This window comes from Paramacrobiotus metropolitanus, unplaced genomic scaffold (assembly GCF_019649055.1).
Source record: "Paramacrobiotus metropolitanus isolate TYO unplaced genomic scaffold, Prichtersi_v1.0 Parri_scaffold0000004, whole genome shotgun sequence".
Taxonomy (NCBI): domain Eukaryota; kingdom Metazoa; phylum Tardigrada; class Eutardigrada; order Parachela; family Macrobiotidae; genus Paramacrobiotus; species Paramacrobiotus metropolitanus.
The window spans coordinates 784953-797747 of NW_026570224.1; the positions used below are offsets into that span (position 1 = coordinate 784953).

A 12795-nucleotide genomic window follows, 5' to 3' on the forward strand; every position below is an offset into this window, starting at 1 on the left:
GTGTCGAAATCGGTGCCTGAAATATTATAATCATCTTTATTAGAAATTTCAGAAAGACATCGATCATTAAAGGCAGACTGCCGTTATCGAAACTACTCCATTTAATACAATATCACAAGTTGCGTAGCATATCAGGAATGAACTAACAATAAGCGCAGCATGGATGGTTAAAAATACTTTTTCTCATCGAACTCCTTGTCCACGAGTGAGTGTCCCGTTAGTGGACACAATACCTACAGCAGCTTGATTTGGAACGTCTCTTGGACGAAGTTCTTTGTAAGTTTTAATTTCTTCATTCGTGAATACGCGGGACAATAAATCCAGTATCTCGTTATTGCCCAAAGCGTTGGGGTTCCGTATCTTTTTTGTGAATTTGTTGACTCCCCAAATCAGCAGCAGTAAACGGATTGGAATGAAATACAGTACCACGGTGGCCGCAGTGAGCAGAATTATAGTGAAATATGATATCCACGGCACCGTAAAGTCAAATGTGTTGGATATTCTCTCAGCCAAATCACCCACGAATCCCATAAGATTTTGTACGACTTTAAGCTGCTCTTGTGCCACGCGCATGCGGCTCATTAAGGTCACACTGGATGTTTTGCTGCTGCCAGAAAGGGATCGAACGGTATCGTCTTCCTCATCGTCCGAATCAACTTTTTGGTCTAAGTAGTCGGCTAGCTCATCATCGCGCGGATCGCGGGTGTATGTCGAAGATAAAAAGTTTAATTTAAGGAAGTATAATAAAAATATCCCCACCAATCCCGCAGGTACCATCCACATTTCGAAAAAATACACAGTCAGAAGATAACAGATAAAAACAGTCATGGAACGAACTCGTGATTCCCAGTTAAAACAGCTTTGTAAAAAGTGGCCAAATTCTAGAGCCGGTAACATAATGCATTTCAAGCGCGTAATATTCCGAACGAAAACCTAGGATCAAAAATGTGCATATTTAACCAAATGTTAACATGTTAACATGTTATTTTAACATGTTAACTATTTATGTTAACTATTTTTTTTAATATTTAACCAAATGTTAACTATTTACTTATTTACGTAATGGAAAGGTTCGCATTATGCTCGTACAGAATATGGATTTCCAATGCCGATAACTTAAGCCACAATATTAAATTAACTGTCATATATATTACATTACCGCCACCGGCACGACAGGCAGTGTCGTCTTATAGTGTCACAATATCCTGTAGATAATTGAAAGCAGTTTCTCTTTATATTTTTTACCTGTGTTTTAAATTTCCCCTCATGTTTATCAAAGTAAACTTCCTTGGGATGAAGAGTGCGAAAAGCGGCTCGAAAGGGATTATAGATCATCTCCATTTCCAGCAGAATCGATCCTTTGGCCCGACCTCGCAGCTTTTGATCCTTCAGGGCATACCAACGCCGTTCATTATTTTGTACTCGTAGCAATGGTATTGCGATACGACCCAGAAAATCAGATTTTTTGTCTTGGTCCATGTCCATGACTGTGATGTCCAGTACTGCATGGATATCATTCACCGGAAAGGTGAACACGCGGTTCCATTCCGGGTCGAGTGTCTTGGGCTCGACTTGGGTCTGCAGACGGGCATTAACTAGTTGCAATATGCAGTATGGGTCAGATTTTCCATTTAAATCGGCAGCTCGCAATGAACATCCTGCAAAGCATAACTGCAAAGCTTAACTAAAAATTGCAGAATAATTTGTGGCCATGGGCAGTAAATGAGGTATCACTGTAACCACCATAAGACACTTGTTTTATGGATCATGTTACCTTTTTACCACGCTATTTATTTTCCCACATGCTAGTTATTTCCCATGCTAGCAGTAGTCGACTACCTCCATAAACCAGTATTAACTGGATAGCGTAGAAATAGTATCTGCTTGTATTCGCAGTAGTATAGTCATTCTGTTAAAAAGAGATGTAGATCATGCATATAAAATGTTATCTACGTGTTCGATTCGATTAACAAAAAATGCATATAAAATACTGGAAGCTAAAAGGTGCGCTGTGTGTACGTAAAGCGCCAGGTTCAAGGAGCGCATATATTGATTTCCTAATTAGAAGCTTGTACATTGTTATAAATTCTGGAATGGTATCGAATTTCTTGAAATATGTATGGAAGCTATGTATGCACTCTGTACATTGGCACGAGATTAGGTTTGCACATCTTTATGGGTTTGCCAGTAGCCATATTTTGACAGTATGTCCTTTTGTGCCATCCTAATTGTTTTAAAGCTGCCTATGTCTGACAGAGCAGCTAATTTTAGGTCCCTAAGATCTACCATCCCGGTCAACAATAGACGGCAAAATAATTATTGTAAAGTACGTAAATTAGTCTGAACCTGAACAGGGCTACAAATGATTAATAATAATAAGTCTATGCTGCAACGGTTAATGGTAAAATATTCTAATGGGTTAATTATCATGTACGTACGCTATCGATCCTGCTTCGTGCAGTCGATCAGGTTTACTGGTGTATGTTAGATCTATGGCAGCAAGCCACAACAAAAGACAAGTAACTGTTTGCCAAAGTAACTCACTGCTTAACTGTTGACCTTTGAAACTTGTCGCCGGTTTGCCAATTCATGCATAGTATACTATATATACCCGAGCAGATTGTTCAAACTATCTTGCAGCCGCGGTACACTTACAGACGTGCATGTGTAGGTAAACATTCTTTTCTAACATTTACCAATGCAGATAAACTGGCTATATATTTCAAGTGTTTTTAGAACTAATGTAGCAGCACGCACAGCATTACGCAAATTATATTAATGTCATAGTAAGTACACATTTACCTCTGAAAACTTTAACAGTGAGCATGCCAACATCCCCAATATCGGTCAGGGAATTTTTCCAGCTGTACCTTTCCAGCATGGCTGTCCGCTGCATGCCAGTGCCATTGACACCCTCCTCGCGGGGTGAATCCGTCTCATCGCCCATCTTGTCGGCCGTCATCTTCCCTCCACTGATCAGCAGCGACAGATGCAGTGATCCACACACTTCCCCCATCTCGTTCCGCACCTCCACCCACATATCTTTCATTTTCTCCGCCTCAATCGCCGCCAGATCAATGACGCTCTTCCCGATATAATCATTGCGCATGCCCCGATCCCAATCCCACACCGTGATCTCCACGGTGCGGTCATCGGGGTCACAGATGAACAGGTCAAACTGCTCCATCCATTGCGGATTGAGGGTTTTATACGCCACACGGGTTTTATATTTGGCGCTGCCCAGACGGAATTTGCAGAAGGGATCACTGAGACCGTTGCGGTCCATGGCCGGTAGATCGCGGCCTTCGAAGAGGAAGATGGTCACGCTGTTGATCCATGGTTGCAGACCGTATTTTGACTGGCCACGGACGATGGCAGGGGGCGCTTTTTTCTTGGAGGCATCCCCGTTTATTGTTACTTCGGGCTGCAGAAATAAATCGAGTGTGCGCAACATACCCACGAAAGTTATGCAAACAGTTTTTGGTATTCCTACTGATACTGGGTGTTGGCATAAGTACTTATTACGATACAATCGTACGCCGACGTGTGTTGGTGTGTGATGTTCGATGCAAGTTTCATGCAACCGTTTTATCAGAGTAAAATCGGCAATAATCAGCATATTTTCTGACACAATTATATCGGAACATTCAAACTGATGTTAAAACAATTACAATTGTCTGTGAGTTGAACGGAAAAAATATAAACTTATCACTTTGCGAATTGGTAATTGTGCTGCAATAAGAAAACAACTAGTTGCATGTGCCTGTGTGCAGTTGTACTGGATAAAAGATTTCGATTGCGAATGATATTCAAAATTATAATATTATGATAAGTTTTACTTACATGGGCGGTATAGTACAGTACGGTATGGTGTAGTAAGTTTATTATATCGTTGTATCCATTATTCTTTGGCATGAGTGACGGGCGGGTTGGTGTGACGTAGGCCTTTGATATACGGTTATGGTTGTATCGTTATTCAAATTTAGCAGGAACTAAAAAAAATTTGTTCGAAAACTGCTATTTTAATTATATGATTTCCTTTCAAATTTTCACGTGTTCTCGCTCTTTAGCGCAATTATCTAGCAAAATCTTTTGCTCGTGCTCTAGTGTGTAAGTATTGTTTTAATACACATTCTGCATTATTATGCTTTGATAGATTTTATCGACAAATGAGCATCCACGTTTAGTTGCCATTTCCGTGAGAAGTCATTATAACTGTACAAGGCAATCAAATTACACAAATATATATTAATTTTAACTTGCAACAACCGTATATACTTGTAGAGTACATGTGCGTGCCATTTTTGGTATAATGGGAGTGATTACCAAAGCTCGAGATTAATAAAAAAATTTTGTCGTCATTCCCTTCGGGCTTTCTTAATGCAGCTTTCTGTTCAGCAGATCAGATATTTTGGTCGGTTCTTTGAGTTAAGGCCTGCCAAAATTTTTTAAGCAAGAAAATCAGTAAAAACCTAATAAAATTTCTAAAAAACGGTAGAATCGAGAGTTTTGTAAGTAAAACTTAAGCTGTGACTATCAGAAATGTACAGAACTGTACAGATAAATCGCATTGATATCCGTACCACGTACAATTTACATGCATACTATTTACTGTATTCGCTCGCACATCTTGAACCAGAGTGTGTAATGAAAACACGCATTCAATATACACACTAACCGCAAAATGCACGACTACGAAATATTGCTCATTTGGTTTCAAGATGAACAGTTCTTGTGACTTATCCAATAAATCAAGACTTTTCATTTAAATGACAGTTCACTCTGAAAAAAAGGTTCTGTAGCTGAAAGCTCGAATTGTCTGTGGTTCATCGCCATCAAGAATATTGACGCTGAACGTACCCCTCCAGGCAAACCACAACAAATCAGTTTGTAACTCGTGCTTATACAAAGCTGTATGTTACTGTCTTTCGAGCATAAACATGGTTAAAAAATTCTTAGAGCTCTAACTTTTTTAATATTCAAGAAGTTCTCCACAGTGATGTTGCAAAGACATCAGAAATTTATCAAATCGCGAATCGCGCATTTGGCCCGGTTAGTGTGTATATTGAATGCTTTTCCCGTACACACACTCTGTGGTTCAAGATGTGCGAGCGAATACAGTATTTGACACGTAAGTCATACATGCAGGTTATACACCAATTAACTTATGCTGTTGGATGCTGGACAATCTTATCTTAAATCTTTTATTTTCCTAAAGATGATTTTCATACATATCTTTCACCGTGGGTTTGTAAAGCTTCTTACGAGTTATATTATATGCGCACTGATTCACGTAGACGCGAACAGTCAAATATGTACCGGTAAACTGCATTTATTCAATTTTATTGAAGAAGTGGTTTTCATTTATTTTGTTTGAAAACGCTTTAAAGAAATTAGCCAATAATCTGTCTATTACACAGGCCATAATATGAAATAATTAGAGAAGTCATAGTCAGAAAAATATTCAACGTTAATTTTGGGTAGATAATTTACAGTTATTACCTAATTTTCTGTGCGATGGTTTGCGAACTTTTGATTCGGTTCTGCGTGATAATTATAAACTATAACTACGGTATATACACGTAATCGTATTAGGTGAAGTCGAATGCTTTTTAGCCCTCTGCATGTATATTACTCTTTAACTCTTGCTTTTGATCCACTGCTGGCGCTAACAAAAACGATGGTATTGGTTTGACAGCAACACAAAGATTTTTGCTGCTCTGATAAAGGACTCGATATTTCGTTTACTAATTCCCGAACCAGCAACGCTATTGCTAACTGCACTTCATGCAATTCCAGTCAGATGTTTCTTGGTTAACCAGTTGTTATATCCTGATATCCTTCATAATCTTTTCATACAAACTTCCGCTTCGATAATTTATTTATTACTCTTGAAAAACTTTTCTGTACCTCTGTCAGCTGACTTTCCAAAAGTTCCACAACAGTTCTCTTAGACTCTTTCGCGGATTCGTCACTCTTCTTGGACAAAGCGCTCTTGATTGACTTCATCTGTAAATCTGCTCGAGCAAGCTTAATTTCCAGAGCAAATTGTTCTTCAGTACATGAAGTATCTCTTAAACTCCTGTAGGAAAAAGATATACCAAGTTAGTGCACCAAGTTGAGATGTGCCTTCAAGTCAACCAGTCATTCAAGTTAAAAATTAACATGCACTAATTCGTATAAATCTGTTTAAGTATCTGTACAGTACCTACCCCCAAAAGCCGCATACATGTATTTAGAGGTCACAAAAACCACCATTGTTAGCGGCGCAGGATTTTCGAAGTGAGAATACTGCAGTCTGCACCAAATGATCCATTTAATGAAGATGTTCCCACAATGATCCTTGTACATTCATGGTACTGCAGCTGATGGTAAGCGACAGCATGTAACGGTCTATCCGTGGACCATCAGGATTGCAACCGGAAGTTACAAAGATTAGGGTTTAGACAAGGCGCCGGAACTGCACGAACTCAACTGACTTCCCAGCTTGGACTACTCCGATAAAAGATTGTTTGATTCGGTCACATTAAACATGCGTACTGCAAGACGTTGTGTACTAGTCTAATTATTTACAAGTAAGATCATGAGAGCGGCCCTCGTGCACTTGAGCGCCAAGAACTTGCGAATCGTTACTTTGCCTGCAGCGATTGTGCGGTAGGTGTGTATACGGAGCTTGGTGGGTATACGTGTCAATTCCATAAGAAAGCTATACATCCTTTTTAAGCCGTGCTACATTAATGAATGTAGAAACTATTCTGTTCTCAAAACCGGGGATTGCTGTACAATTAATTATCATGCCTGCATGATGCGTCGTAGATTAAATATAACACCAGTTTTTAATAATTAGTAGCATCATTGTTTTCTTGAAATTTTGTTAAACTGATATGACTTACACGGGATACACGATCAGAGGTGGCAGTGTTAACGTTGTCAAATATGATACGATATGTCCATTTGTTATTTACTAACTTAGATTTCGGAAAGATACCGGCAAATCTTCCGCAAATTGAGGCAGAAAAGTTCCCAAAACGGCAGCAACCAGTAACACATGCTCGTATCGATTGTCACAAGACACAACCAAGCAATCATATATTAATTCTAGTTTTAATTTATTACTTAATTACTTGAATGAAATAAACTTCTAGCAGAGAAAAATTGGCATTCAACTGATTTAGCCAACTATAGTTGATATTTTCTAAACGTTATTAGCGAATCACCAGATAGTATAATTTTCTTGCTCATACGTTTTCCCGCGCTCGTTGTGCACCGCTTCTTGCAGCTGGTCACCAGACCCGCTGACCGATTCCGTCCCATAAAGATCCTGTTCATCCAAGGCCGGCTTTTTTCCTTGTCCGCTTCCCTCCATGCGCATCAGTTCTTTCAGATTAAGATAGTTAGCATTCTTGAAGAATTTTCTCTCTAACGTCCGCCGTACGTAGGTTTCATTCCGCAGCATAAAACCGATCTTCTGCAACTGCTGGAAGCGCTGGTCGTATATTTTGTCAATACTCCGCAGTTCCAGCTGGATCAGCCGCAGTTGTTGATTGTGTTGGAAAAGCTGCTGTTGGCTATGGGCGATTTGCTGCCGCAGCTGGTCCTCCTCAGCCAGCTCAGCCGGATCAGGTGGAGCCGGGTTCAGTAGCTGCTCAAGCAGCTGATCGTATTCATCACGTGTGATTTGTAGCGATCGACGCTCTTCCTGGAGTCTTGTATGCATTTCATCGAGAGTTTTCCGGTGTTCTCTCTTTGAAGCTAAATATTTTAATATTTGACTAGCATTTAGAGCAAATCGAAATAAGTGATTTTAATTATTTTTATTTATAATTATATAGTTATTAATTACCCGCTAATTCCGCCGTCAACTGATCCAAAAACAACTTCTTATCTACCAGAATTTTCTTATTTGCTTCGTTTAGTATCTCCAAAGCGGCACATTGCTCTCTCAGAGCATGGACCTCTACCAGATTAGCAACAATTTCATCTTCCGTTTTCTGTACCACGTTCTGGGATGGTAGAACGCTGTTTACTTCCGGAAACTCCATTTGTGCATCGATTATGTTTGTGCGAGACTTCGCTTCTTCGGCTTGACCTTTAGGATTATTCAATTCGGCTAAGTGGTTCTTAAGAGCGATGGTCTACACTGCAAAAAATATGGTTAAGAATAAATACAAACATAAATGCCAAAAAATAGACCGTAATGGGCTAAGCAACGCAACAAACCTGTTTATTAATACGTTCAATTGTTTCCCGATGCAGTGCCATTTGTTTTCTGTGCTTCCTCACAATCGCCTGGGCATCGTCGTCTGCTAAGCAGGCGGTTTTTTGAAAATTATTAATCTGCATCTCGTCGTATTTTTTCCACCAACGCAACAAACTGGCGACTGCATCTTCATACTGTTCATCGAAAAACTTCTCCATTAGGTCCAGTTTCTTCAGGGACTTTTTTTGGGCATTTCGCACTCCTTCAGCCACTTGGCCATGGAGTTTTGTGAAAACTTCCCCGATTTGCCGATCAATTTCCACGGGTATCATATCGAACATGTGATTGTATTCCGTATCGGTAGCCTGGAGTTGATCACACACACGATGAATAAAATCATCCACATCATTCAAATCCAAAAGGTCACCAGGAGCCACTTGCACACCGTGATCGGTTAGAAGGCGATGTTTACGCAGTCCATCGGCGACGGAATGGTGCAGTGTCTCGGTGTCCTTACCCCGCGAGCGAAAGTTGTTAACCGCTTGCTGGATTTGTAACTCCGCTGATAAAACCGTTTGTAAGTTGTCCTCAGGAGAGCAATGTCCGCTAATCGATGTGTACAAAGATGGAACCACGGCGTACGAGAAGTCCAGCTGCTTGTCTTTTGTGGTTGATACAACATCGGTTTCGATTGCAAATGTAGGAGTCACTAATACCATACCTGGACCTGCCATTTATTTGACTTCAAAAGTTTCTTTTTCATAATAAAAAAAAGAGATGCAGCCGTTTTTGGATGATATTTATATATGCAATGAGACCAATATGTCCAAGAAAGTTTTTTCAAAACTCTAAGGTATAGGAATTTCGTTCGTCATGTGTGTAAAAAATTCATTGTTATGAGGCAAAGCGTCAAAAGTTACTATGGAATCGTAAGAGCTTGATTGATTTGCTACAACTGCACAAAACGATACTGTACACGCTGGAGGATATAGCTTTACTGAGTTACATTCATAAAAATAGCTAACAAAACTTTGCCGATCACATGAATTGAGTAGTGAGTGGAAACAAGTACAAAATTACATCATTCTGTTAAATAAATTTTTTATCCACAAAAATTTTATAAACTGATCGAAAAGCATGCGCGGAATCGGTTGCAGATTTAGCTGATCCAGGCGACTGAAGCCCTCATCTACAGAGTAGACTGTCTTAGTAGCCGTACTGCAGGCTGTAGTAGTTGCTGGACGGCTTGCCATGTCCGAGATAAGCTCCGTACTCCAATGAAGGATAACTTCCGTAGCTTTTGGGGGGCAGACTGTAAGCAGCCGATGATCGGTACTGAGGCTTGTAGCTCGAGCCTTTATAGCCGGCATTGTAACCACCGCCATAGTTGTTGTTGTTGTAGTCTTGTTGGTAGTTATAGTAATTCAGAGGGAAGCCAGCCAGCGAATTGTCATAGACCACATTTTGGCCGTAATAACGTCGCTCATCTAAAAGTAATTTACACAGAAATTACAACTTACACCGTACTGCTGTAGGTTTTGTCCAAAATGCAACCGTTTCTTTTCTTAATAAAGAGTCTAAATACAAAATAAAAAATAAAAATGCATGGGACTTAAGATATGTAAGGTTGAGTTTAGATAACCGATAATAGTATTGCAGTAAAACTCACATCCAAAAGGGAATCCAGCCAATCCAAAGTGAGGAGTATCTCCCCTACAAAATTTGGGACGGATAAAGCGGTACCTTGATGTGACTAAAGATTAAAAATTTACCTGTCGAAGTAGCGGGGATCAATGTGGCCGTAGCTGTTACCGCCATATCCACCTGATCGGTATCGCCCATACAGGCTGGATTCCGCTGGAGCCGGCTCCGAAAGTCCTTCTTTTTGAGCTTGTTGTTGTTGCGCGAATACGGCGCCAAACAAAACAATGCACCAAACGATCTATAAAAGTTATGGTTAACCATTATGCAAATACAGCCATATTAAGAAAGTAAGTTATTTATGAAAATGCTAACTGCAAACAACTTTGTAAACAAATTTAGAGTTTGTATAATACTTGTGCACTTCTGAACAAAAGCTATTTTTTTAAGAAAAAGTAGCAATACCCTGCCGCTTAATAAAAACTCAGCAACACGCGTACGTAAGCAAGCCTTGCTCGAAAAGTAATGTAATCTTTCTTTAATTAACTATGACCTGGAATGAGAGTCAGTAATAATATATTATCAAAATGATGGCAGTATGGAATAGATATACCGTGACTTACTGAGCGAATCATGGTGGATGCGAAAAATCCTTATTTGTTGAACTGTATGTATGCAAAATGGACGATGTCGCTATGAATATTGGTCAATCACGGTTGCTTTATATACTCCTTGTACCTGTTATGTTTTAAACATACATATAACCGGCTGTTGTTAGTTTGGCTAAGATGTCTCATTTCTTTGATTTTTTGATGAGTCTTGTCGACAAGAGGACGGTGAGATGTGTACAAGAGAGAGTAACGTGCATTAACATTTAACCCATAAGTATGATTAGGTGGAGCCATATGCGGGATGTTGCAGGTAATTTTTGAAGTAGCAATAAGTAAAGAGATATGTGTCCGTCAAGTCAACAGTTTTCTAACGTTTATTTAGAAGGATTCTCAAATGCTTTACTGTTGAGATGATCCTTTTTGACCACCGGATCAGTCAGCTTATACACGTATACTTGATCTACAAGTTGGGAAGATGTTATGTCTTGACATAATCCACTACAATATTATACGTGTCGCCGGCAATAATAAACATACTACATCCTCTAAACTTTTTCTGACAGGCAATACCAGTATTTAAATGATTGATTTAACGCGTACTGCAAATATTTTTTACAATGCATTTATAATGATTGAATTTAATAAAACTGAAAATTTAGCTGCTGTAGTTTTCCGTGGCTTTTCCAGGATAGTTTCTGGTACTGTAGTTAAGTACTGTAAATCATTAATTTTTGTTAAGCAGCGTCGTTTGGGATTAAAAAGGGTTGCCAGTTTTGGGCAAGCAGGAATATGTATGACTAAAAGAAATTTTCCTAAATTACCTCCATAAGCATGAGAGTTTCACAATTACAAATCTCCTAATTTGAAAGTACGTTCTAAACACAAACAGGCTTGGGTACGTGCTCAGCTCACGTGTATTTTAATTTATTCTGTGTAATCACTTAAAGACCTATAATCGCTTCTTAACAATCTTAACGGTTTCAAGAACAGACATCGAACGTGTAGCCAAATATAATTGAACGTTTACATCTCTGTAATCATTGCGGGTCACTGCAAAGAATCCGCGTTGTGCAATTTGCTCACATTTATATCGTTTGCATGTTTTTATGCAGAGAAAATAAAACAGAACAGTTTATCGGTTGTTTTAGGTGGCCGATAAGACGATATCGATTATGCACAGATTACAGGACTGAGTACTTACAATCGATCTGGATAGAAAGCATCTTACAATGCTGTAGAGCAACATCGGTAATAATTCACAAGAGAATAGACAGATATACTACAATTGGTAACAATACTCATTGTAGTAGCTATTGTATACTCACTGCCATCCAAAGATGCTGTGGGTTTACAAGCACCGGTATGTATCTTTTCAGTTTATTGTAAAACACTGCTTCTTCTGCTACTTTTTAACAGATGGAACTTTACAGTAGCTATCATTTACAATCCTTTTGCAGTATGTGTGCAAATGTTTGTGTCAACCGGTAATTGTGGCGCGAGGACTGCGGATATAATTAATTTCCGTTTTCTGGGCGACCAGATTAGAGATGTACTGATAATCTTAATAAAATTACTCATGTGATAATCTTAAAAAATTGATCACGGCGGGGTTGATGGAAACATTTCTTTCAATGGTACATTCCGGTAGCAATTATAGAGCGGTTTGCACAAATTCAGCCATTCGTACGTCAGAAACGTATAGGTATCTGCATATTGTGATCGAATTTAAGTGCACGTAAGAAGTCTAAAATCGGCGTCACGTGTAATTAAATTGATCCTCGAAGCTAACAAAGTTAGCAGTGGACACAACGGTGCACTGTGAGTAGAGTCACACGTGCAGGTCACAATCGTTTTTCCTCGCACGATCGAAGTGGCAGCAGCAGGTTTTAATGAAAGGGGTCTAAGTTTGTATTAATGATCGGACATCGAAAAGTCCATTGTACTTAAATAATTAGCGGGCTCATTTAGTAGTCTTGTCTAAATCAACAGTCTTAACCAGTTCGTTCAAGGTCGTTATCGGTGTGCTGCCAGGCAATCAGTAAAAAAATTAGGATCGCTCTTTACTCCTCCTTAACCAAGAGAATTACATCATAAAGGCGCATTAACCGCACTTCAATGGGGTTCACACGACGCTTTGTGCTGCCCACTTGCACGATAAGCGCTATCTACACTTCCGCCAACTGCTTAGGACTACTACACTACTTCATGCCCTTTAATGCCTCTAGCAACCCCAGTATAGTTTTTTTTGTTCCCACATGGAATTGCTGTAATTCGGTAATGAAAGCTGGTATTTTCCTTCGCAGATTGATATCGATCCTGTGCGCACGTGGTCAAAACGAAATG

General features: G+C 39.4%; 3 protein-coding genes across 4 annotated transcripts; all 3 read right to left on the bottom strand.

Annotated features, from left to right (window-relative positions):
• Positions 1 to 28: 28 nt before the first annotated feature.
• Positions 29 to 6572, bottom strand: LOC129600871 (multiple C2 and transmembrane domain-containing protein 1-like). Of its 2 annotated transcripts, none has more exons than XM_055499507.1 (5): positions 6213 to 6572; positions 5911 to 6009; positions 2803 to 3424; positions 1246 to 1658; positions 29 to 933 (listed from the first exon to the last, which is right to left on the bottom strand). In XM_055499507.1, exons 1-5 carry the CDS (start codon positions 6225 to 6227, stop codon positions 184 to 186), a joined length of 1899 nt encoding a protein of 632 aa, XP_055355482.1. In that variant the 5' UTR covers positions 6228 to 6572; the 3' UTR covers positions 29 to 183. The 2 variants fall into 2 exon arrangements, with proteins under 2 accessions (XP_055355482.1, XP_055355490.1); XM_055499515.1 differs by having other exon boundaries at positions 5911 to 6082.
• Positions 6573 to 6995: 423 nt separating this feature from the next.
• LOC129600904 (uncharacterized) lies at positions 6996 to 9071 on the bottom strand. Its single transcript, XM_055499568.1, has 3 exons — positions 8221 to 9071; positions 7844 to 8135; positions 6996 to 7752 (listed from the first exon to the last, which is right to left on the bottom strand). The coding sequence occupies exons 1-3, from the start codon at positions 8932 to 8934 to the stop codon at positions 7214 to 7216; spliced, it is 1545 nt and encodes a 514-aa protein (XP_055355543.1). The 5' UTR covers positions 8935 to 9071; the 3' UTR covers positions 6996 to 7213.
• Positions 9072 to 9179: 108 nt separating this feature from the next.
• On the bottom strand, positions 9180 to 10545 carry LOC129600982 (uncharacterized). Its single transcript, XM_055499676.1, has 4 exons — positions 10465 to 10545; positions 9973 to 10142; positions 9870 to 9913; positions 9180 to 9687 (listed from the first exon to the last, which is right to left on the bottom strand). Exons 1-4 carry the CDS (start codon positions 10474 to 10476, stop codon positions 9407 to 9409), a joined length of 507 nt encoding a protein of 168 aa, XP_055355651.1. The 5' UTR covers positions 10477 to 10545; the 3' UTR covers positions 9180 to 9406.
• Between the last annotated feature and the right edge of the window lie 2250 nt (positions 10546 to 12795).

What these genes read in the sequence shown, in the direction of transcription:
- LOC129600982 (XM_055499676.1), bottom strand. An exon ending in GATCCCCGCTACTTCGACAG is followed by an intron (nt 9,914 to 9,972) that starts GTAAATTTTTAA and finishes CAAATTTTGTAG; the next exon opens with GGGAGATACTCCTCACTTTG. An exon ending in GGCTGGATTCCCTTTTGGAT is followed by an intron (nt 9,688 to 9,869) that starts GTGAGTTTTACT and finishes AATTACTTTTAG; the next exon opens with ATGAGCGACGTTATTACGGC.
- LOC129600904 (XM_055499568.1), bottom strand. Translation starts at nt 8,934, where the DNA reads ATGGCAGGTCCAGGTATGGTATTAGTGACTCCTACATTTGCAATCGAA. An exon ending in TTGAACGTATTAATAAACAG is followed by an intron (nt 8,136 to 8,220) that starts GTTTGTTGCGTT and finishes TTTGCAGTGTAG; the next exon opens with ACCATCGCTCTTAAGAACCA. An exon ending in GTTGACGGCGGAATTAGCGG is followed by an intron (nt 7,753 to 7,843) that starts GTAATTAATAAC and finishes TAAAATATTTAG; the next exon opens with CTTCAAAGAGAGAACACCGG.
- LOC129600871 (XM_055499507.1), bottom strand. An exon ending in TGGAAAGTCAGCTGACAGAG is followed by an intron (nt 3,425 to 5,910) that starts GTACAGAAAAGT and finishes TTATTTCTGCAG; the next exon opens with CCCGAAGTAACAATAAACGG. An exon ending in AGGGGAAATTTAAAACACAG is followed by an intron (nt 934 to 1,245) that starts GTAAAAAATATA and finishes TTTTGATCCTAG; the next exon opens with GTTTTCGTTCGGAATATTAC.